At 46.2% G+C, this 24,418-nt stretch overlaps 1 protein-coding gene across 1 annotated transcript in view; it reads right to left on the reverse strand.

Annotated features, from left to right (window-relative positions):
- SHROOM3 (shroom family member 3) overlaps nt 1-24,418 on the reverse strand; it is a 246,454-nt gene that overhangs the window by 141,587 nt on the left and 80,449 nt on the right. The window contains exon 2 of the mRNA XM_030565152.1: nt 21,725-21,879. Within this exon, the coding sequence (XP_030421012.1) occupies nt 21,725-21,879 (155 nt within the window). The remainder of the gene's footprint in view (nt 1-21,724; nt 21,880-24,418) is intronic.

The following is a 24,418-nucleotide window of genomic DNA, read 5'->3' on the forward strand; positions in this document are numbered from 1 at the left end:
TCTAATTAATGTCATTCACAAAAGTGGGATTTATTTGATTTAATTTTTTGGCACTTGTTCAAATACGACGTGAAATTACATTAGTGCTGTCAGAGGAGAGGATTAGGCCACAAAGCTCTTTGAAGGATCATGCTGGCCTGTTGCTTTTTGCAAAAATGCCAACAGCTTCCCCTCCCTTTAGGAAAACCCCATTTCCACCCAGTAAATGAAAAGGAATAAGGGCCAGCGAGGAAAAACTGTTCAAGAAGGGTCTGAGCTGCAGCCCATTGAAACCAATGGAATACTTTCTGTGACATCGATGGGCCCTCAGGAGAGAGAGTTACTCATGTATTTTTCTCCCAAACTCTGGTATGGTCATTTGCCAGGCTGCGTGGAAGACTTTTCAGCCTGTCTTTTTTCAAATCTGAACCGTAACAAGAGGGTCTCGCAAGGAAAGATGATTTTGTAGTTAAGGCTCTGGGACATATTGAAATCAATGGAAGTTAGGAGCGTAAATACCTTTGACAGATCTGGGCCACAGAGACTACACAACTTACCCAAGGTTAGAAAATCTGTCGTAGCAGAGAATTGAACTTGAGTCGCCAAAGTTCAAGGCACCAGCCCTAACCACTGGGAAATTCTTCCTTGACATACAATACTTGATGCTAATAGGTCATAAATAAAGGTAATAAAAGCTCCTTTTTCTCTCCTTTACCTGATCTGTTTAGACTGTAAGCTCTCTGAGACAGTGCCTAGCATGATGAGGCCCCACTATCACGTAAGGCCTCTGAGCATGACTGTAATAATAAAATAATAATAAATAACAACAACAACAGAGAAAGAAGGACAAAATGAGACTCTGACCTTTAACTTTATTGACCGCCCTGCTTATAAAAGTTGATTCTCTGCACAGAGGCTATTACCATTTATTTACTCTCCTGAATAGTAAGAACACGAGGCTTTACATCCACATCTTTTAATAACTCTTTTGAGCGTACTGTTTATTTGATCAGGTCTCTCCTTTTCTCTATGCGTCATTAGTAGCTATATTTGCACACATTAACCTAAACAAATGGTTACAAAACTTGAGCGAGCAAGCAGCACCACAGCCTTTAGATTAAACTGCTCTGTGAACTTCACAAGATAACAGAGTTCATTTCCCTCTGTTAAGCCATAAAAGCAAATAATCCTGAGACCATAAGCTAGTTGCAGGGATAACAAGCCAGCTCTGAGAACTGAAAGCACCAAAGCCAGTAGCTGAGCAGGAAAAGGTGAAATTTTTAACTGATGCTCTAAAATCTGGTCTTAAGACATGCTCATAATAGATGGCAACAAAATAATGCAAGAGATGTACATTCTGATACACACGTCTCGAAACCTGGGGTTAGAGTTGCCAACTTTCTACTTGCACAAAATGAACACACTTGCCATGCCCCCTGCCCCACCCTCCTCTGAGGGCCTGCCCATACTCCCTCCTTCTCTGAGGCCCCACTCCCACTCACCCCATCCCCCTCCCTCTGTCGCTCGCTCTCCCCACCCTCACTCACTCACTCATTTTCACTGGGCTGGCTCAGGGGGCTGGGGTGGGGAGGAGGTGAGGGCTCTGGCTGGGGGTGCGGGCTCTGGCATGGGCCAGAAATGAGGAGTTCAGAGTGCGGGAGGGGGCTCCAGGCTGAGACAGTGGGCTGGGATGTGAGAGGGGGAGAGGACTCCAGCTGGGGCTGTGGGCTCTGAGGTAGGACCAGGGATGAGGGGTTTGGGGTACAGGAGGGGACTCTGGGCTGGGACAGGGGGTTGGGGTGCAGAGGTGTATGAGGGCTCTGGCTGGAGGTGCAGGCTCTGATGTGGGGCTGGGGATGAGGGATTTGGGGTGCAGGATGGTGTTCTGGACAGAGACTGAGGGGTTCAGAGGGTGGGAGGGGGATCAGGGCTGGGGCAGGGGATTGGGCATGGGAAGGATCTGGGGGTGCAGACTCTGGGCGGCGCTTACCTCAAGCAGCTCCCAGAAGCAGGGGTATGTCCTCCCTCCGGCTCCTATGTTGAGACATGCCAGGTGGCTCTGCACACTGCCCCGTCCGCAGGCACTGCCCCCGCTGCTCCCATTGGCTGCAATTCCCCGCCAATGGGAGCAGTGGGGCCGGCGCTTGGGGTAGGGAAAACATGCGGAGCCAAAGGGGGGACATACTGGTGCTTCCTGTAAGCTGTGCACTGTGGAGGCTAGCAGGGAGCCTGCCAGCCCTGCTGTGAGGTGCCGGCAACCAGACAGTCAACTGCCTGGTCAGCGGTGCTGAACGGAGCCGCCAGGATCCCTTTCGACTGTGTGTGCCAGTCGAAAATGAGATATCTGGTCACCCTACCTGCAGTTGTTTTACCTTTCAGTTCACCAAACTTCTGAAGATCAAACCTGAAATATTACAAAATGCCACACCTTTGGAAGCCAGGTGTGTATGGTGTGAATAGGACAGAGATTCTGTATTTCAGTATAAGCGCTATACAATAAAACCTTGCTTATCTAAACCTCAGGCCAAGACAGGGTCAGTGTCTCAGAGGCAGTGTGGCCCAGTATGAGCACTAGACAGAAAGTCAGGAGAGCTGAATTCTAGCCTCAGACTCACTGCATGGCCTTGGGCCTTCACTTCTCTTGGCCTGGCCCCTCAAGCCCTTTTGTCTATTTCAGTTGTAAATGGTTCAGGGAAGGGGTTGTCTTTTACTATGTGTCTGAGCAGCACCTAGCACAAAAAGACCTTCATGAGCCACTGCACAAATAATAATCAGGGGCCGCAAGGCTGAAAAGAGAAATCGTTAATTGTAGTGTGCAATACAGAACTTAATTACATAAGAAGAAAAGAATCACTGTAATCAGGTGCTGGATCCCTACACACGGGGATAGATTGCAGAGCTGTGTAATAAATGAATTTATCATGCACCTTTGACTGGGCCACCTGCTCTGTGCTCACTAATCTGCCTCCCTGCAGTTTATTCCCACATTCCAAACATCCGCCCAGATTCAAACACCTGCCTGCCTTTTTATACATCAATCTGCCAGAAAAATGTTTTCTGCTTTCCCCAGATTACACCCTGAGTCACTTATTTAGTCTTGGGCCAGTGCTGGGTTTAAAGTCTGGTCTCTTAAAAACCAGGCACTTTATACTGTTGGAAAACTTCCCAGTGGGTCCAGGGTGCTTGCTACTAGCCCTGGAAGAGACTGAGAGATCAGAGGTCAGCACTGCACTATTATTAGTGATAGGAAAGCAGTAAGCCCTGGTCTACACTGAGAGGGGGAGATTGATCTAAGTTAAGCAACTTCAGCTACATGAATAACGTAGCTGAAGTCAACGTACTTAGATCTACTTACCGTGGTGTCTTCACCACGGTGAGTCGACTGCTGTTGCTCCCCCGTCGACTCCACCTGCTCCTCTCGCCACCTTAGAGTACAGGAGTCAACGGGAGAGCACTCAAGGATTGATTTATCACGTCTAGACTAGAGGTGATAAACCGATCCCCACTAGATCGATAGCTGCCCGCCGATCCGGTGGGTAGTGTAGACATACCCTAAGATACCTGGCTTTACAGGTGCAAGGTACAAAACATTTTTAAAACTGGCTACATATTTTTAAACTAGAAAACAGCTTTATGTGACATACAGGGAACAGCTGATTCATGGATTCTAAGGCCAAAAGGAACCACTCTGGTCTAGTCTGACCTTCTGTAGGATGGTGCAAAAGTTTTACTAGGATTCGTTTGGGATGACCTGCTTCTCTCACTGAGCCATCACCACTTGTGCCTAATAATTATACAGCCTTTCTGTTGATGGCAAGTTGTTTTGGGCAGAGAATACTGTTTCATTGTGTGTGTACAATGTCTGTCACAATGGGGTCCTGATCCAGGATGGGCCCCCCTGCACACTACCACAATAATAAAATAATAGTACTAATTCCAGTCATATCACACCACACTCTCATGAGTTCCATAGATCAATATTATACTCCCTTGACTTTGCGTTCTAGCTATCTTATGTTTCTAATGACTTCCCGGGGCCAGATCCTCACCTAGTATAAACTATCATAGCTCCATTGACATCAGTGAGAAAGGTAGTGCAGAGAAAGCACTGAACTGGGACTCAGGAGACCTGTGTTCTATTTCTGGCTTAGCCAGTGGAGTCACCTTGGGCAAGTCGCTTTCTTCCCTGGGCTTCAGTCTCCCCATCTGTAAAATTACCTCCCTTGTCAAGCATTTTGAGAGCTACTGATGAAAAAAGTGCTAGATATTACTATTATGCAAGGGAGCTCTGACAATTTACATCAGCTGAAGATCTGGGCCCCAGGTCCTTATAGTCCTGTGTACTTCATATCTGAAGCTCCTAGATAATAATTTTGTATATGCTACTGGATAAAAAGATATAAGATCTCAAATGGTCCAGAAATACGCTCCCTTTTGTTTCAATCTTCTAGCTTATATTTCAGCCCTGAATCGGGTTTGAATCACGCTGGGGTAAGTTGTGCCCTTCCTTTAAAGGAATTTGAAAGGATGGCTGTGGATTCTGCTGTAGTTTGCAAACAAGCCATCAGCTATATCCATGTTAATGGCAGACGTAAACAAACAAGGAACTTGAGAAGATTGACTTGCAGCCAGCTAAGCCCAGCTTTTGCTCAATTAGATTAATCACATATTGAGGGAGCCATTTTCAGTGTAAGAACAGGCATTGCTTAGTTGGGTGCAGACTGTTAACATTTAGAGAAGAAAAAGGAGTGACTTGAATACTGATCTTTGTTATCTTTGTGTTTGGGCTTCCTTAGATCTCAATGCTGAGCTGCCTCACAAAGCAAGAGATGAGAGAGTCACGTGTCCTGCTCTGAGCAGGGGGTTGGACTAGATGACCTCCTGAGGTCCCTTCCAACCCTGATATTCTATGATTCTATGATTCTTTCATTCGACATAAAATGTCCTATACCGTTTACAATCAAAGCATTAACAAGTGTACAACAGGCAACAGCCCTGCGCTGGCGGGGAGATGGACTAGGTAGATACAGATTCAAGCCCATGTCTTTTCCATCTGCAACTGATATGAAACTATTAATAATATCCATTATTTGCATGATAGTAGCACTTAGAGATCCCAACTGAGACTAGAACGCCAAGGAGCCAGGCGCTGTACGTGTACCTCATGAGACAAAGCCCCTACCCAAGGAGCTTACAGTCTAAGAAGACAAGAAAGATAAATGATTGGAGGAAGTACGTATTCTCTCCATGTCAGGGATGGGGAATGGAGGCACAAAGAGTAAGTGACTTGCCTAAGGTCAATGCATACTGGAAAAAATAACCCCAACTATACATACAATATGATGGGGGCTAATTTAGCTACAATGAATCAGGAAAGAGATTTTGGAGTAATCATGGATAGTTCTCTGAAGACGTCCACGCAGTGTGCAGAGGCAGTCGAAAAAGCAAACAGGATGTTAGGAATCATTAAAAAAGGGATAGAGAATAATAAGTAGACTATCTTATTGCCCTTATATAAATCCATGGTACGCCCACATCTTGAATACTGCGTACAGATGTGGTCTCCTCATCTCAAAAGAGGTATACTGGCACTAGAAAAAGTTCAGAAAAGGGCAACTAAAATGATTAGGGGTTTGGAACGGATCCCATATGAGGAGAGATTAAGGGGGCTAGGACTTTTCAGCTTAGAAAAGAGGAGACTAAGGGGGGATATGATAGACATATATAATGAGTGGTGTGGAGAACGTGAATAAAGAAAAGTTATTTACTTGTTCCCATAATATAAGAACTAGGGGCCACCAAATGAAATCAATGGGCAGCAGGTTTAAAACAAATAAAAGGAAGTTCTTCTTCACACAATGCACAGTCAACCTCTGGAACTCCTTGCCTGAGGAGGTTGTGAAGGCTAGGACTATAACAGGGTTTAAAAGAGAACTAGATAAATTCATAGAGGTTAAGTCCATTAATGGCTATTAGCCAGGATGGGTAAGGAATGGTGCCCCTAGCCTCTGTTTGTCAGAGGGTGGAGATGGATGGCAGGAGAGAGATCACTTGATCATTACCTGTTAGGTTCACTCCCTCTGGGGCACCTGGCATTGGCCACTGTCGGCAGACAGGATACTGGGCCGAATGGTCCTTTTGTCTGACCCAGTACAGCTGTTCTTATGTTCTTATGTTGTTAAGGTCACAGAGACAGTCTGTGGCAAAGCCAGGAATTGACTCTGTATCTCCTGGGATCCTAGTCCAGTGCTTCGCCACAAGACCATCCTTCTGTTTTTATTTACCGCAAACATTTTAAGGCAAATCCTGTGCCATGGTCACTTGTCATAGCTCACTTGTAGAGCTCCACAATGGCATTCTAAAAACAGACACCAGCTGAGGATCTGGCCAGTCACCTCCACTGACTAGCGTAATAAGGGACACAAGTGCAAAGTAATCTAAGAAGGGTGCAAGGTGGGCTGTTGGCTTCCTTGTCTCACCCACACCAACCAGTGCTACTGCCTGAGTCCCTTTTGGTCTGTCAGCCAGCTGTGTGAATCCCCTCTCCAACCTCCAGCCACTAGAGGGTGATGCAGCTCAGCAGAGGAGCCACTGGCTCCAGTCAAACAGGCAGCACAGTACAAGCATTTCAGGAGGATATTGGCTACTCCTGCCAAAAGATCCCTTCCCCGCCAAACAGGCTTAGAAAGATGCAACCATGAGTACTGCAAAAACAATCTTCCATTATGTTAGTACAACAGCGCCCTCTAGTGGTGATCATGGTATTTTATCTGTTGTGTAACACCGGAAGGAGCATCCTGTTGTGATAATTGGGCTCATCAATTTACTCTAATTGTGAGCACAACTGTAAAACATATGTGAACGTTCATAAGACGTCACAATAATCTATAACAACAAGTGTTGATGGGAAAAGGGACAAAAAGGAGACAGAAAGGCTGAATTAGTCTAAACAAAGAGGCCTATTGATATAATTCAAGGACTGTGTTAAGTAAACAAGAAAATGTGGGTTCTTCTACCCATCACTCCCTTTTAGACTCCTTAAATAAAGAGACTTGCGGGGCGGGGGATACAGAAGAACAGGCAGAAGCTACTGGAGCAAGTTTCACCATTATGGCTGCCACCACCACTGTTCACTGGGATCCTGGGCCTTCGTCATCCTAATCCTAGGAGATGTCCCAACCAAACCAGGCCAGAGAGAGGGACCCCTACCAGCTCCAGCTGAAACCCGAATACCAGCTGAGGTGAAACGGGATCAGACTTTAACAGCAGCAGCAGCAACAGCTCCAGGCCATCTCAACTAACTACTTCCCTTTCCCCGAAAATGACAGTTGTTACTATTTTTGATACCATCTAAGGGATGTTCAAACAAGGGGGGGGTCCTTCCAAAACTCTCCCCAGTTAAAGGGAAAGAGAAGAAGAGGTCACTGACTTTGTGCAGGAACTGCAGTTCTTTGAGATGTGTCCCCTTGTGGGTGCAAAGCATCGTGAGGCACCCCAGCTTTCAGGGCAAGCGGTGGCAACCCCTCACTGGTCTGAACTGCACCCCGGAATGTCATAATGGGCCCTCTGTTCAACCACTGCTCGTGTCTGAAAGCGTTCTGTCGAGTGGTTGTCCATGTGGCTCTGGATGCTAGGTTGCTTTCACAACAATATTCCCCGAATAGCTATGTTAGACATCATGCCTCAGCAATCTAACTGCTGCTGTTGTAAACGTAAAACTGTGTAAACAGAGCACAGCGACAGCCATCCTTGTTGAGTGACCCGTGGAGAATAGTCTATTTTTAGCAACTGCTGTAGGCCATGGTGGCCCATACAAAACAAGCAGGCAGGGCACAGATTTGGGGCCAAATTCTCAGCTGTTGTAAGCAAGCATCGCTCCACTGGCTTCAGCTGAGGAGCTGGGCCTGAGGAACATTGAATCTGCTAAGTGAGGAAAGAAGAAGCTAGTTTGAAAAAAGCAAAAACCAACTCAAATCTGCTCCCTGAACGAGAATGAAGCTGACCTTGTCGTTGAGTTAACACACAAGAGGGAAAGAACTTCAGCTGGTGGCAATCAGCAACTCAGTGCTGAAGTCTATGGAGCTACACTGGTTTGCAGCAGCGGGGGCTCTGGCCCGTTGTCTTTAGGAATGTGGTATCAGCTTTGACCAGCAGCAGAACCTCAAAAGGATAAATCAGAAACCTCCAGGCCCCCCGTCGTCTCGCTGCATCTCAAAGAAATAAAGGCATTGAATAGCATGGACGGTATTAGAAAGCATTGTTCTGACTGGGCCAAATGCCTCCCTCGGGCAGATACAACAAGCAAAGACACATTTCACTTATTTACTGCGTGCAAATGGTCGCAGTTTGGGCCCAGTCCCTCTCCCTTTGAGCACAGCGGGAAGCTCCCACTAACTACCATGGGAGCAAGCTCCGGTTCCTCAGCAGTATCTATGTTTGCAGGTTCCTGTCTGTTCTGTGTCTACCTCTCAGCTTCTCTCATTTTAATCCCCAAACCCCCCCAAGTTCCACAGCAGTTTGGTGTCACCTCACTTCTACTGTGGATGTTATTTGCATCAGAAATTCAGAAACCAGGCTCCTGACACTTAGGGTGACCAGATGGCCTGATTTTATAGGGACAGTCCCAATTTTGGGGTCTTTTTTTAATATAGGCTCCTATTATCCCCCTCCACCTGTCCCAATTTTTCAAACTTGCTGTCTGGTCACCCTATTGACACTACAGAAAGAGCTATTTACAATAAAGGGAGGAATCCTATAACATTTTAAGTTACCTGCGTGAATCAAATTTGCATGTCTCTCATTTTGGTTTTTTCTCCTACATTGTAGCTCACATTTGGGTGCGGACAGGTTGAAAGGTCTGGCATGGTCAAGAGACATCTCAGATGTGGGAGACCTTGATTGTCTTAGCATCATCTTAGTGCCACTGACTTACTGTGTTCTATTGATGTAAACATTTTTGCTTCCAAAGTCTGATGATTATGGATGCCCAGATTTTTAGACCAGAGGAGACCATTATGATCATCAAGTCCGACCTCCTGCATAATACAGACCAGCATACAACCTCAGCCAGTAATTTGTGCATCAAGCCCATAACTTCTATAAACCCATAACTTCTGTTTAAACTATATAGCATATCTTCTAGAAAGATATCCAGTCTTGCTTCAAAGACTTCAAATGATGGAGAATTCACCACATCCCAAGATAATTTGCTCCCATGGTTAATTACCTTCACTGTTAACAAATGTTGTTTTATTTCTAGTCTGAATTTGTTTCAGCATTAGCCTCCAACTATTTGATCTAGCAGAAAAAGAAATGCAAGAGCCATCTACTATCAGAAAACTCTTTCCCATACAGGTATTTGTAGACCATAACCAAGTCACCTCTTCAGTTTATCCAAGAGAAAGTAAACAGATTGGACTTCTTCAGTTTCTCACTATAAGGCAGGTTTTCCAGACCTTGAATAATTCTTGTGTCTGAACACCTTCCAATTTTTCCAACATTCTTTTTGAAGTGTGGACACCAGAACTAGACACAGTATTCCAGTAATGGTCTTACTAATGCCATAAACAGAAGTAATACCACCTCCTACTCCTACATGATATGTCTTTGCTTACACATCCAAGGATCACATTAGCTTTCTGGGCTACAACTTTGCACTTGCGCAGTGGTTATCTACCATTCTCTGGGTCCTTCTCCGTGTCACAACATTCCAGGATACAGTCCCATATCCTGTAAGTACCATGTACATTCTTTGTTCCTAGATGTAGGACCTGGCATTTGCCATATTAAAACATAAGTTATTCAAATGAGCCATGACATACAGAACCATGAACGGCATTTTGCTTAGTTGGATAGGAACAGCTAAACAGTGGGGCCCAGATTTTCAGAACCACCGACATAATCTGCACACATTTTCCACTGTAATGTCATATGCATGTGGCCTTTTACATGTCTGTCCTTTGTGCACACTCTGTCATGCTAAATGCACATGTGAATTTGGAGCACATGGGGGACTGAACGATTCCAAACAGGGTTTAGTATTAAGATGGCACTTAGTGGGATGGCATGTGGTCAGCATGATTTGTGCAGAATTTAAGTTTTCTTTGATGCTTCTAGAATCCCTGGTTGCCAACAAAACTCCTCATGTGTGAACGCGTGCCGTACCATCCAAGAGGCCCATCATTTGGTGGGACACAGGACAGAGTGAACGCTTTGCTACCACAGCAGCTCTGCAATAAAGAAGTTGTAGGGAGATTTCCCCAGAGCCTGGACCTATGGCACAACCTCTCTTGACCCACTTGTAGAATTCCCAAGTTCACAGGATAGGAGAAGAAGCCATGGAGCAGCCATTTGTGGGTTCTTTGTGCCTTACACTGTGCTGAAGTTCAAGAGATTGACAGGGTGGCTCCTACTACAAGCTACAAGTCAATAAGCTCAGGTGCTCTCAGCTCTACAGAAAGCCCTGGTTTCCTGTCAAACAGTCACGACACCCAGCTAACAGCTGTTTCAAACATTTGTCCCCAGTGGCAATATGGCCACACTTGATGCAGTGAGGGAAAATACTTGTTCCTCCCGCCTCCTTGGTGATTTTGGTTTTCGGCTCACTGTTTGTCACCAGCTGAGCAATGCTTGTTCATTCCACTCTCCATTTGCAACACATCTGCTGCCCTGTCACCTCGCCCAGCAATTATTTCCCTTTGCATGCTGTTTACATGTAGCTCTTTATCTGGCTAGAAGGGACCAGTTCTTAAGCCTTCAGTATGCTGTGTGTTTTATTGCTGTGATTTAAAAATACAGTGGAGCAGGAAATGAATCTGCTTTTTCTCTTGCCAGAGGAGCAAACTTTTCTGAAATCTGCCTCCTGAAGGAGCACTGCATTAACAACACTAGGGAAGAGAGGTATTTTCTTCTGGTATTTCTCAATGTGTTTACAACCAGATGGCAGAAAATGTATTCAAATGGCTCACCCGGTTGAGGCCAGCTTGCCATGGGCAAATGTACAAAAGATATTAGCAGCGGGGTGTGTGTAAGGCAGGAAATTATTACTCCGTTTAGTGGGGAGTGGAATGTGTACGTAAGGTGCGTTTGATAAGACTCCTTGATTTCCTGACATGCAAACCAAGTCCTTCTCCGATTCCCAGCTGACTGAGCATGAAGAATAAGCAAATTCCCCTTGGCACTCAAATTGCAGGCCCAAGCTATTAAAAAAACAACACATAAGCCTAGTATCTTAGAAAAAGTATAAAAGAACTGGGGTGGGAGAGTGTTGTAGAAGGAACGAGTGGACATTAGCAACAGATCTTCAGATTATTATTGCCAACATGATAAATACACCCAAACTCCAGGAGGTGAGGTGAGGTGCATGACTCTGTCAATAACCCCTCAAGTGACTAATCCACAGAGAGGCTCCACATCTGGAGATTATACACCCATAAACGACAGCTGGGGAGCATGACTTGAGGGCCACATGGTAAGAAGAGGCTGTTGAGGACGGATGGTTCTGTGGTTAAGGCAGTGGGCTTAGACACCTAGATTCAATTCCTAATGCTGCCCCAGACTCCCTGTATGAGATTGGTATTTTTCTGCCTCAGTTCCCCATTTGTAAAACAGAACTACCAGTGCCCATTTTGTCCATTTAGACTGTACACTTGCCAGTGCAGGGACTGTCTCTCATGATGTGTCTGCAAAGTGCCTGGCACAGTGAGACCCATCCCTGATCTTGGCTGTGGCCTCTAGGTGCTATTGCAATTACAGCTAGAACTTGGTGGTAACAATGGGGATCGGCTCAGATCCTCCCATTACAAAAGCACAGCCCCCTGTTTTGGAGAAAAAGGTGTGTTGCCATTGTCTGTTAACAGCTTTGCAGTATAGGGCCTCTGACACACAGGTGAGCAGTTCTGTTTCCATCCACTAACAAGTGGTGGAGTGCACACATTTCAGTACATGTATTACAGTGCCTAAATTCAGTGATTAAATAGTGGGGAGGCTAAAGAAACTATAGGAAATAGGAGATTTGGCCTGAATTTCAGAAGTTAGTAAGAGCTGCTGCGTACTCAGCACATCTGAAATTTGGGTGTCTTTCCAAGTTTGTCTCTATTAATCTATGCATTCCACAGCTTCACTTTAATAAAGCCATCGATATCGTTAAAGCATCCATCTATCACTAGTAAGAACAACTTTTGTTATTCATATTGCTGACACTATAAGACACTGCAAGTTATACTTATAGTAGCAGTGAAAACTAAGTAGCTGATCAAGCTCAGAAATAAAGAACAGCAGCCCTGGTCTAGCAGATAAGCCATTTGATAATCATATAATGTGGGGGTGCTACAAGTGTCAGGCAGGATGGTCCAGTGGTTAGGGCACTGATTAGCAGCTGAAACAGGGGTTCAAATCCCTACTCTGTCACACTTCCTGTGTGACTCTGAGTAAGTCTGAGCCTTGGTGCCCCATCTGTACAATGGGTATAATAGCACTGCTCTACCTCACAGGGATCTTGTGTGATTCCCACACAGTACTGGGGGCCATGTAAGTACTTTGGACAGAAACCCAGTATTATGGGGTATGGTTTTATACTCCTGGACAGCTGAGGCCACTACTGCTGGGTGTGTATGCTTTCATATTAGACACAAAGGGGCTGATTCTACCCTCATTTATACGTATGGCAGAAGGATGGACTAGATAATCTAACAGGTATTTTCCCATCTCTTATTTCTATGAACAGTACACATGCAGAGGCTGGAATCTGTCGCCAGCATAAACTGCAGGAGGGAAAGTTAAGTACCCAAACTGGGATTATTGCCTTATTGTCTATAGCTGAGTGGGGAGAGTTTTATTTAATGTTTCACGCACGTGTTTTATTGTTTTATGCAGCACATTACATCATTCTGCGTACACCTCAGGAATTTGAGATAACCAGTTGCTAAAAACAAAGCTTTATACCTGGGCTGTCAAACTCAAAGGAGATTCCATGTTTAGTTATGGTCCGGGTATAAATGCAACACTTCATATTCCCTTAAGTCTCCAGCAAATCCCCCACTGACATTGGCAGGAGGTTAGCACAGAGATGAAAGCGACAATACAACCTTTATGTACTTGGGTAACTTTTATTTATCCTTTATTCAGCAGTTCATTTGATAGTCAGAAAACGGACTCCCAGCTGGGCCCCTACTACGTCTGCCCTTTGTTTCTCTATCTTCCCCCTTTCTCTCCCTCTTCTCTCTTAGGGTATGTCTACACTACGGGATTATTCCAATTTTACATAAACTGGTTTTGTAAAACAGATTGTATAAAGTCAAGAGCACGCGGCCACACTAAGCACATTAATTCGGCGGTGTGCGTCCATGTACTGAGGCTAGCGTCGATTTCTGGAGTGTTGCACTATGGGTAGATATCCCGTAGCTATCCCATAGTTCCCGCAGTCTCCCCCACTTATTGGAATTCTGGGTTGAAATCCCAATGCATGATGGTGCAAAAACAGTGTCGTGGGTGATTCTGGGTAAATGTCGTCCATCATTCATTACTCCGTGAAAGCAACAGCAGACAATCATTTCACGCCCTTTTTCCCCTGGATTGCCCTGGCAGACGGCACAGCATGGCAACCATGGAGTCTGTTTTGCCTTTTGTTACTGTCACCGTATGTGTACTGGATGCTGCTGACAAACGCGGTACTGCAGTGCTGCCTTTGCAAGGTAGCAGAGATGGTTACCATCCCTACTGCACCGTCTGCCATTGTAAACTGGCGATGAGATGATGGTTATCAATCATTTTGTACTGTGCTGCTGTCATGGGTGCTCCTGGCTGGCCTCGCTGAGGTCTGCCGGGGGGGGGGCATGGACAAAAATGGGAATGACTCCCCGGGTCATTCCCTTCTTTATGTTTTGTCTAAAAATAGAGTCAGTCCTGCCTAGAAAAATAGAGTCAGTCCTGCCTAGAATATGGGGCAAGTCTACTAGAGAGCCAGAGAGCACAGCTGCTCCAGGTCAGAGTCCCAGAGATCCTGCAGAAATGATGAGCTGCATGCCATTCTAGGGGTTGCCCCTGCAACAACCTCACCCGTTGCTTCCCTCCTCCCCCAACCCTCCTGGGCTACCGTTGCAATGTCCCCCCGTTTGTGTGATGAAGTAATAAAGAATGCAGGAATAAGAAACACTGACTTTTTAGCGAGATAAAATGAGGGGGAGGCAGCCTCCAGCTGCTATGATAGTCCAGGCAGGACATTAAAGGGTGGCGGGGAGAGGAGCGCAGCATCCCACTGCTATGATAGTACAGGGAGTACAGAATCTTTTTTTTAGACACGAAAGGGGCGGGGAGGCTGATGGAGCTCAGGCTCCAGCTGCTATGATGAGGACGGTTACCAAGCATTTTGTACCGTCTGCCAGGAATGACAGGGAGTCATTCTCATTTTTACCCAAGCACCCCCAGCCGACCTCACCGAGGCCAGCCAGGAGCACTCACGGGATGATGATGGTTTTTCACCATTTTGTACCATCTGCCATCAGCAAAGGAAGGGGAGGGGATGCTGCTGTTCAGCGCCGCAGCACCACGTCTACCAGCAGCATGCAGTAGACATATGGTGAAATTGAAAAATGGCAAGAAACGATTTTTTCCCTTTTCTTTCACGGGGGGTAGGGGGGGTAAATTGACGAGATATACCCTGAACCACCCCAGACAATGTTTTTGACCCTACAGGCATTGGGAGCTCAGCCAAGAATGCAAATGCTTTTCGGAGACTGCAGGGACTGTGGGATAGCTGGAGTCCTCAGTTCCCCCTCCCTCCCTCCATGAGTGTCCATTTGATTCTTTGGTTTTCCATTACGCTTGTCACACAGCACTGTGCTGTGGCCTCTGTCTATCATAGCCTGGAGATTTTTTCAAATGCTTTGTCATTTCGTCTTCTGTAACGGAGGTCAGCTAGAATACATTTGTCTCCCCATACAGCGATCAGATCCCGTATCTCCTGTACGGTCCATGCTGGAGTTCTTTTTGGATTTGGGACTGCATCGCCACCCGTGTTGATCAGAGCTCCACGCTGGGCAAACAGGAAATGAAATTCAAAAGTTCGCGGGGCTTTTCCTGTCTACGTGGCCAGTGCATCTGAGTTCAGATTGCTTCCCAGAGCGGTCACAATGGTGCACTGTGGAATACCGCTCGGAGGCCAATACTGTTGATTTGCGGCCACACTAACCCTAATCCGACATGGCAATACCGATTTCAGCGCTACTCCTCTCATTGAGGAGCAGTACAGAAATCGGTTTAAAGAGCCTTTTATATCAATATAAAGGGCCTCGTTGTGTGGATGGGTGCAGGGTTAAATAGGTTTAACACTGCTAAATTCGGTTTAAACGCGTAGTGTAGACCAGGCTTTAATATGTCTCTTCTATTCTTCCCTCTGCATTTCTTTCCCTGCAGCTACTCCCAATTCCTACCCCCTTTCCTGTTCCAGCTGCTAAATGATTAACTATATAATTGCCGACATGAACACTGAAGCATGTGCCTTGGACTTTTAGAGCTGTTGAATGAGATCAATAGGGAAGTTCAACCCTCTTGGTCATTGTTTCAGGCTATCTGCAGGCACAGGTAGACATTGCAACATGTGTGGACACTCAGTTCACATTTGGGAGGTTCTCGCTGCAGACATGAGAGCTAGAAATTTACTTTTGTTTTAAAAATGAGAGGAGAGCATACGCACCATCTGAGTAAGTCCTGGGGCTCACAAACAAATCATTAGTATTTACTGGTTGTATTACCGTGCCACCTGGGAGCCCTCATTGTGGACCCAGCACCCCACTGTACTAAGTGTCCATCCACTTGTAGAACAATGCAGGCCAGATCAAGCCCAGGGACCACATGTTTAACACTCCTGCTTTAAACAGTCTGATTAAAAATCTCCTCTGAATTGCTCAGTTGTCTCTTCTGATGTCATAAGTGCACTATTGAAACACTCATATAGAGTTCCTGAAATTCTAATATGAAAAACAAGCAAAGAAAATGCCTTTAAAAATGGTGGCTTTCTGTGTATGTCAGAAAGCAGCGCACAAAAACACAAGGTAGGTTTGTGTCATTATTTGCAGGTCACTTTTAATGGCAGTGTGAGTTTGTCTTATTCCCTGTGCACAATCTCTTGCAGCAACTACTGAAAGCATTAGCCAATCACGTGCTGAGAACTCAAGTAATAAATGAGAGTTTCAGAAAGTTTTTGTCTTCAGCCAGCAATCCTAGTCCATCATTGACTTCTTTTTGTAAATTACCTATCTGCTAAGCACTCCAGAGGAAATAGCTTGTTAATTCCATTCAAAAAGAATCAAATTAACTTGTTCATTCATTTTATCATCAGGGGGCAGAGAGCTGCAAGACGTCAGCTACTTGCACTTCTACCCCTTGAAGAACAGCATTTTTACATTCAGGGAGAGATGAGCCTGACCCAGTAAAAGATGGGGTCCGAACAGCCCCAAATGTTGGATTTGGCTCCAGATCTGAATTTAATAGCTTTGGCTCCTAACATTATATGGGCTGAACCAATACCCTAGATCTGAACCTACACTTCATAAACCTTGGATGCAGAATTTCACCCACATGAGTAAAGATAAGCCTGGGCTCAACTGAAAGGCTGCTGAAGTCACTGGAAGTACTGCTACCGATTTCAATGGGCATTGCACAACTAGACACTACGTGCATAAATATTTACAGTACCAGGGCCATAGGGAGAACAACGAAGAATAGTCTATTTAATACCATTGTGTCTAACCAAGGATCCTTTAGGTCTGAGGGCCTAACACATTTATTGCTGAGTGCCCCAGGACTTGCACCTGGATCAGGACACGTTCTTACAGCACGCTCCACAGACTGAAAGCAACTGCAGCATCTTTACACAAGCCGTACAACGCCTAAACCTGCATCCCACATTGTCCCAGGCCATAAGGAGCTTTCACAGCTCTAGATGATATTATAATACTTATTACTATTTTAACCTGAACGGTCAGGTGCATTAGGAGTGGGGTAAAGATGATCCATGCCTCCGGAGATCCTTTATGCTATCTCTCTCTGAACCTCGCTCACATAGTGTTGAGTGTTTGGATTTCATCACATAGCTACATGCCGACTTAGCAACATTCCCCTACCGGCAATGAATAATCTGTGCCCCTGGCCATGTTTGTGTACAGAATGGCTTTCTCCAATTAGTCTCTTTTGTATCTTTGCTGTATTTCACTCCTTATTTCTTTCATTTACACTTTTATCTAATGGAGGGTGTTTGTTTTTCTTTTTGCTTTTTCCCCTTTCTCTGGAATCCTTAACCATTTCCCTCCACTCCTTGTTTTGTGTTGGAGATGGACACATTTGCCTAATCTCTCATGCCACCTTCGCAGCCAGAGGGCTGAATCGTGCTTCTTTCATGGGTCAGCAGATTTCATATAGCTTCTGACCCACAACCCAGAAGTTACTTGCTATCTCCAATTTCTGTTTGCCATTGCTCCTCTCTCAGGATTTTAACCTCCATCCATCCATGTCAACATTTGAAGGCCAGATTCTCTGCTGGTGAAGTCAATGGAGGACAAGCTGAGGATCTGGCCCTAATAGTTAGTTATTTGTTAATTGTATATTTATAAAATGCAATAATATTCCATTGATTAGGGATATGGAACGGCTTCATATGAGCAGAGATTCAACAGACTGGGACCATTCAGCTTAGAAAAGAGACAACTAAGGGGGGCTATAATAAAGGTCTGTAAAATCATGAAGGGTGCGGAGAATATGAATAAGGAAGTGTTATTTACCATTCCAGATAAGACAAGAACCAGGTGTCATAGGCAGCAGGTTTAAAATACAAAGAAGTACTTCAAACTTCACACAGTCAACCTGTGGACCTTATTGCCATGGGATGTTGTGATAGTCAAAAGAAGAATTGGGTTCAAAAGAAAATGAGATAAGCTCATGGAAGATAGATCCTTCAATGACTATTAGCCAAGATAGTCAGGGAGGCAACCCCATGCTCTAGTTATCTCTAAACCTCCAATTGCTAGAAGCTGGAACTGGAAAATAGGGAATGGCTCACTCTATAATTTCCCTGTTCTGTTCATTCCCTCTGAAGCACCTGGCATTGGCCACTGTTGGAACACAGGATACTGGGCTAGATGGACCATTGGTCTGACCCAGTATGGCCATTCTTACGTTCTTAAGTAAGAACTTTGGCAGGGGTATTGCATGAATAAAATTATTATTAACATTATTATGCTCTATCTCCTTTTTTCTCTAATGGTATATGGCATCGATCATCTTAAGTTGCCATCACTGTGACATCTAATGCTACAATTCAAGGCCTTGGTCCTGATCTTCAAGGCCATCCATAGCTTAGGACCCAGCTGTACATGTGAGCACATCTCCATCTGTCTAGACAGTTATGCTTCTCTAGGGCAATGGAGCTAACAAAATGCAGGATGAAGAATGTAAAAGACAGAGAAAGTATTCTCAGTGGAGAGAGTTTGAATATGGGACAAGCTAAGGAGGTCTGCAAGGCCCTCCTTCATCTGAGAGCCTGGTGTGAAGAGCAGAATACCTTACGAAGGAAGGGGGGAAGCAGAGCTGATGTTAACCCCATGTTCACTGGGGACTTGCACCTTATCAGAAGCTGTTTTAAAACTGGACTTCAGTTTGATCATCTACTTCAGTGGGAGCAGAATTAGGCCAGAGCTGAGCACTTCTGAAAATCCCATCTTACAACTGCATGTTTTATGGAAAAAAAGACAGCAGAAATCACGACCCAGTTAACACCAAAAACACTACTGCAAGTGGACCATATCACCAGGGCCACCCAGAGGATTCAGAGGGTCGGGGGCCCCTTCCATAAAAAAAAGTTGCAATACTATAGAATACTATATTCTCGTGGGGCCCTCTCTGAGGCCCAGGGCAAATTGCCCCACTTGCGCACCCCACCGGGGCAGCCCTGCATATCACACAATGAAATGACATGAAGCACCGCGACGCTCCAAACCAGAGCAGAGCTCCCATAGTATTACCCCTGTACAGTAGGGACAAGAACATTTGGGATTCCCCCATTGTAGACATTTATAAGAGGAAAGAAAAAGAGAGACGGGACCCTGTCCTGGAAAATAATGGCGGCAGAAATGCTACATGGTTCCATTTTAGAAGTATACTTGTGGAACGCGGGACACTGTAGGCTATTTGTTAATTTGTTCAGATGCTAGGTCATGTCCTCTTTCAATAACTCAGCAACTTTAATTAGAACCCCACACTGGTGCTTGAACTGTGCATGCTGAATGGGAGATAAGCTGTTCTGCCTCGGCTGATTCGTATGGTATGGGAAAGCTAGTCAGAAAAACAAGAAAGAGGCTCATTTGTGCTGTCACTGAAAGAAAAAGGACAGATTCCCAGCTTGGACACAGGCTTCTAGCACACCGGGAGTTGTGGTCCAGTGAGTCAGACAGCTCACTCACTCTGCCCCCAGTACAGAAGGATAATCAGAGATACACATAGAGGCAGAACAGACTCTGGCCATGTCTACATCTAAAATTTTGCAGCGCTGGTAGTTACAGCTGTATTAGTACAGCTGTATAGGGCCAGCGCTGCAGAGTGGCCACACTTACAGCAACCAGCGCTGCAAGTGGTGTTAGATGTGGCCACACTGCAGCGCTGTTGGGCGGCTTCAAGGGGGGGTTCGGGGAACGGGAGAGCAAACCGGGAAAGGAGACCAGCTTCGCCGCGGTTTGCTCTCGCGTTCCCCGAACCCCTCTGCAAACCGCAGGGAAGGAGACCTGCTTGCTCGGGGCTCCGGGAACTAGAGAGCAAACCGGGAAAGGAGACCCGCTTCGCCGCGGTTTGCTCTCGCGTTCCCGGAGCCCCTGCAAACCGCAGGGAAGGAGACCTGCTTGCTCGGGGTTCCGGGAACGAGAGAGCAAACCGGGGAAGGAGACCAGCTTCCCCGCGGTTTGCTCTCGCGTTCCCGAACCCCCTGCAAACCACAGGGAAGGAGACCTGCTTGCTCGGGGAACGGGAGAGCAAACCGCGGCGAAACTGGTCTCCTTTCCCGGTTTGCTCTCGCGTTCCCGAACCCCCCTGCAAACCGCAGGGAAGGAGACCTGCTTGCTCGGGGCTCCGGGAACTAGAGAGCAAACCGGGGAAGGAGATCCGCTTCGCCGCGGTTTGCTCTCGCGTTCCCGGAGCCACCCTGCAAACCGCAGGGAAGGAGACCTGCTTGCTCGGGGTTCCGGGAACGAGAGAGCAAACCGGGGAAGGAGACCAGCTTCCCCGCGGTTTGCTCTCGCGTTCCCGAACCCCCTGCAAACCGCAGGGAAGGAGACCTGCTTGCTCGGGGAACGGGAGAGCAAACCGCGGCGAAGCTGGTCTCCTTTCCCGGTTTGCTCTCGCGTTCCCGGAGCCACCCAGCAAACCGCAGGGAAGGAGAGCTGCTTGCTCGGGGTTCCGGGAACGCGAGAGCAAGCTGGGGAAGGAGACCAGCTTGATTACCAGAGGCTTCCTCCTTCCACGGAGGTCAAGAAAAGCGCTGGTAAGTGTTTACATTGGATTACCAGCGCTGGATCACCAGCGCTGGATCCTCTACACCCGAGACAAAACGGGAGTACGGCCAGCGCTGCAAACAGGGAGTTGCAGCGCTGGTGATGCCCTGCAGATGTGTACACCTTCAAAGTTGCAGCGCTGTAACTCCCTCACCAGCGCTGCAACTTTCCGATGTAGACAAGCCCTCTACTAGTAATAAGCTTGGCTTCTAAGAGGTATTGCACCGCAGCTGACGATAGCCATATATGATAAGAGCCAACTCTCACACATAAACAAAACTAGAAAGGCCAACTGCAACAGCACCAGAATCTTATTCTGAACCCTTCCCCTCAGTTGTGGGGGTGTGACTGAAGATGCAAACTCAGATCAAAAACCAAATGTCAGCATTGGCTTCTAACTCTCCAATGTGAGAGAGAACGAAAACCTCAGATCCAAACCCCACAGCCCCTAGCAGATTCAAAATCTGTATCGGAATCCAAGTCTGTGGCTTGATTCTAATACAAACACTTCCATCTACATAACACATTTTATCTGCAGAGATCACAGTGATTTACACAGATGAATTAACCTCAAAACACCGCAGGAGGTACAGTGTGTAAATATTATACATTACAAACTCCTTGAGCACCCAGGGAAACCAAGGCAGAGTTACGTGACTTGCCCCAAAACATACAATTCATGCCAGATCTGTGACTAGAATCCAGGAGGCTTGATTCAGGGGTCACTGTTCTATCCACTAGATCGCACCCTAACTATATAATCCACAATGCTATTTAAAACTGAAACAGCCATTCTTTCTCTCAATTGCACAGTAAAAGTTTGATCCAAAGCCTACTGAAATCTATGGGATTCTTGCTGTTGATTTCAATGAGCTTTGGATCAGACCCTGAATCCCCATCCACAAAGAAAAACCACAGAAATGACAGCGAGCATATGGTTGAATCTTCTCCTAGGTAGCCCCAGATAGGACTCTGCTTTGAAGTGACTAAGCAACATCCCTGACTTGCTGTGTTGATGGGGGGCAGTCAAAATAGCTCTTTCACACCTGGTAGGACATTGTGCGCCAGACTGGCCCAGGTGATAGGTCACAGGTGCCCCTGACTCTCAGCTGGAGAGATGAAGATGGTGGCTGAGAGTCATTACAGGACGGTGTTGGGGAGGGAGGGGAAGGAAGGAGGCGGAAGCAATAACGCACAACACTCTGCTTGCCTACCTGCGGATGACCAGCTTCAGTGTCTTGTAGGAGCCCTTCACCAGTGAGATGGCCTCCCGCCTGGAACTGCTCAGCTCCACCTCATTGATGTTCACCACCTCATCACCAGCCTGCAGCTTGGAGGTCAGGGAGTCCGCTTTCCCCCCTTCTTCAACCTGCATGGAAGAGAGGAGAAAAAGCAGTGAGAAGCAATTGGCTTGGATTCCCAGGCAGGGTTTGGCAGCCTTTTATGGCACTAAAATGAGCCACTTTGTCGGGGACTAGTTTTACAGGCCCATGGCTCTGCTCCTGAACCAAGAAGCAGCACCTTCACCTCCCAGCCCCAGAACTCTCTGCTTGCTTCTCTCTCCACTTCATGGGGGTGCAACCAACATCTGCAAAGAATGCAGCCCTCGGTGACTTTTCCAATGAAGGTGGACATTCTCTATGATATCTGGAAGCAGTAAGGGGTAAGGAAGTGGTCATTAAATATTTCCTGGCCAGTTTTATAAGCCTCAGCCATGAATTCTGGATCAAGCTGCAAAGCTCAGATCAGATCCAAGCTTCACTAAAATATGAAAAGTTCAGATCCTGTGGTTCAGATCTCTCTCTAGCAGAGGTGCAGGAATAATTTGTACAGTGGGGGAGCTGAGAGCTATTGAACCAAACTGTAAACCTTGTATATGATGGAAACCACTTCAAGCCAGGGGGTGCGGCAGCATCCCTAGTTCCAGCACCTATGTGCTCTTGCTGATCAACCAATCTAATGACTAGAGCAAGTTGCTAACATGCAAGCTGTAGAACCGCTGCATCTAAGTTAACACATTTAATAACAACAGGGAGCACTTCTGTAGTACTTCTCAACTGAGGATCTCAGTGCACTTTATAAAGGGAGGTTGCACAGAAAGGTTAAGTGACTGCCCCAAGACTTTGCTGTCTGTCAGTGGCAGAGCTGGAAATAAAACCCAGGGGCTTGGTTCGTCCCTGCTCTACTCCTTGTGCAGTCATTTATCTCTGTGCAGAGTCAGCTGCATTCGCACTTACACATTGCACAGGGGCAAATGACTGCACAAGGTGCAGGGGAAGGGAGGGGAGAATCCAGTCCTGGGTCTCCTGACTCCCAGTCTTGTGCTCTCTCCATAGAGAAAGGCTGTCTCCTTATGCAGCCACCTAAAGTATGAATACTGGGAACTGGGTGAAGCTAGGTGCAATGGGTTAAGACACTAAGCTTTCACTTCTGGAGACTCAAGGTCAATCATGCCACAAAACTGTCACTGAAAATCTGCTATAATACAAAGCACTTGGTGGGCCATGCTCAAGAGAAGCTCAGATCCGGGACAGCAAGGGCCCTGAAGATCAGGACTGAAGTCCAGCGATGCGGCATGACAGGAGGCATGCCACCTGGCTCTAGCAAGGCCTTCAAGTTTCTCAGCGCCATATTCAACTAAAAATGGTAACTGAACTCTTCTTTGCAGATTCCTGTTCTCAGAACTCACACAAGCCTCTGATCCAGTCTGCTGGAGCCCAGCAGGATGTCCGTGGAGAACGGCTGATGCTTAGGTCTGAGTGATTTTCTTATAAGTGAAATGATAGATACTTCAGGAAGTCGTCACGTCAGGTGAAGAGTAACTGAGCCATATTGCACATTCCGGCACATTACCCAGCTTTCTTGCTCTGTAGATTAGTTCCAGTGTCTCAGGTGTTTCAGTGTGAACAACAGTTTCTCGCAGGAAGTAATAGCCAGTTCTTCGGATGAGAATAACAGGATTTAGCACAAACATCATATAGAACATCACATCTTCAAAGCCTCCTCCAAACATTAACTACTCGACTCTCTGAATACCCTTACCAGGTACCTAAGTGTCATTGCAGACTTAAGCCTTCTAGGAAGTTGTTACTGAATTGGGGGGTGAGGGGGTGTTTCTCCCCTGAGAACACAACAAAGCCAAAGGAATGAGAATTGATACAAGGGATCCAGGCATGTATCACAATTCCCAGGAGGATTTAGAAATGCTAGACCTTGCTGGCAAAATAAATTAATGCCTAAATCATAAAATCAAAATGCAGGATTGTTCCAGTTTGTCTCAGTTGGCAGGGGCTACGCAAAAGCACAGGTGCTATTGTTTTCATAGAACAGAATCGGCTTCTAATTTCACAAAAGGGGGCGGGGCCTATTTTTACAGTTAAGCCAATTCATTATGTGCTTAAATACCTTGTTGCACTGGGGATCACCCCAATGCAAAGGAAGTGTCAAACCACTACAGAGATGCCACCCGCAGAGTTGTGCACAGTTCCCAGCACTGTCAAGCCAATTCCTCTCATCAGGAAAACCCGACCTTCAAGCCTTGGGGATCGCTCCCGGAAATGACACTAGGCAGTGCCTCTTGAAGCCACTCTGTATCACAAAGCTTTCAGCAGAACCTCTGATAGTCTCCTAATCCTACAGGCTCCCAGCCATCCTTTCCACCTCTGCCTAAAGCAGACACACACCGTCCTGCTAAAATGGCAAAACAATCTTCTTTTTTTAAGCCAAGAAAGGCTTTGGCCACTTGTTCTAAAGGGAAATACTTGCACCTGCTGGGAAATGCGACACCGCTCAATTCACTGCTCTATTTCACAAGTACTGAGCATTCTCCACAAGCAGGAGATAAATTGCTGTTATTGTGTTTTAGATTAAAAATGTTCCTGAGTAAACACCTTTGCTGGTTAGTTCCC

This window comes from Gopherus evgoodei, chromosome 5 (genome assembly GCF_007399415.2).
Source record: "Gopherus evgoodei ecotype Sinaloan lineage chromosome 5, rGopEvg1_v1.p, whole genome shotgun sequence".
In the NCBI taxonomy this organism is placed as follows: Eukaryota; Metazoa; Chordata; order Testudines; family Testudinidae; genus Gopherus; species Gopherus evgoodei.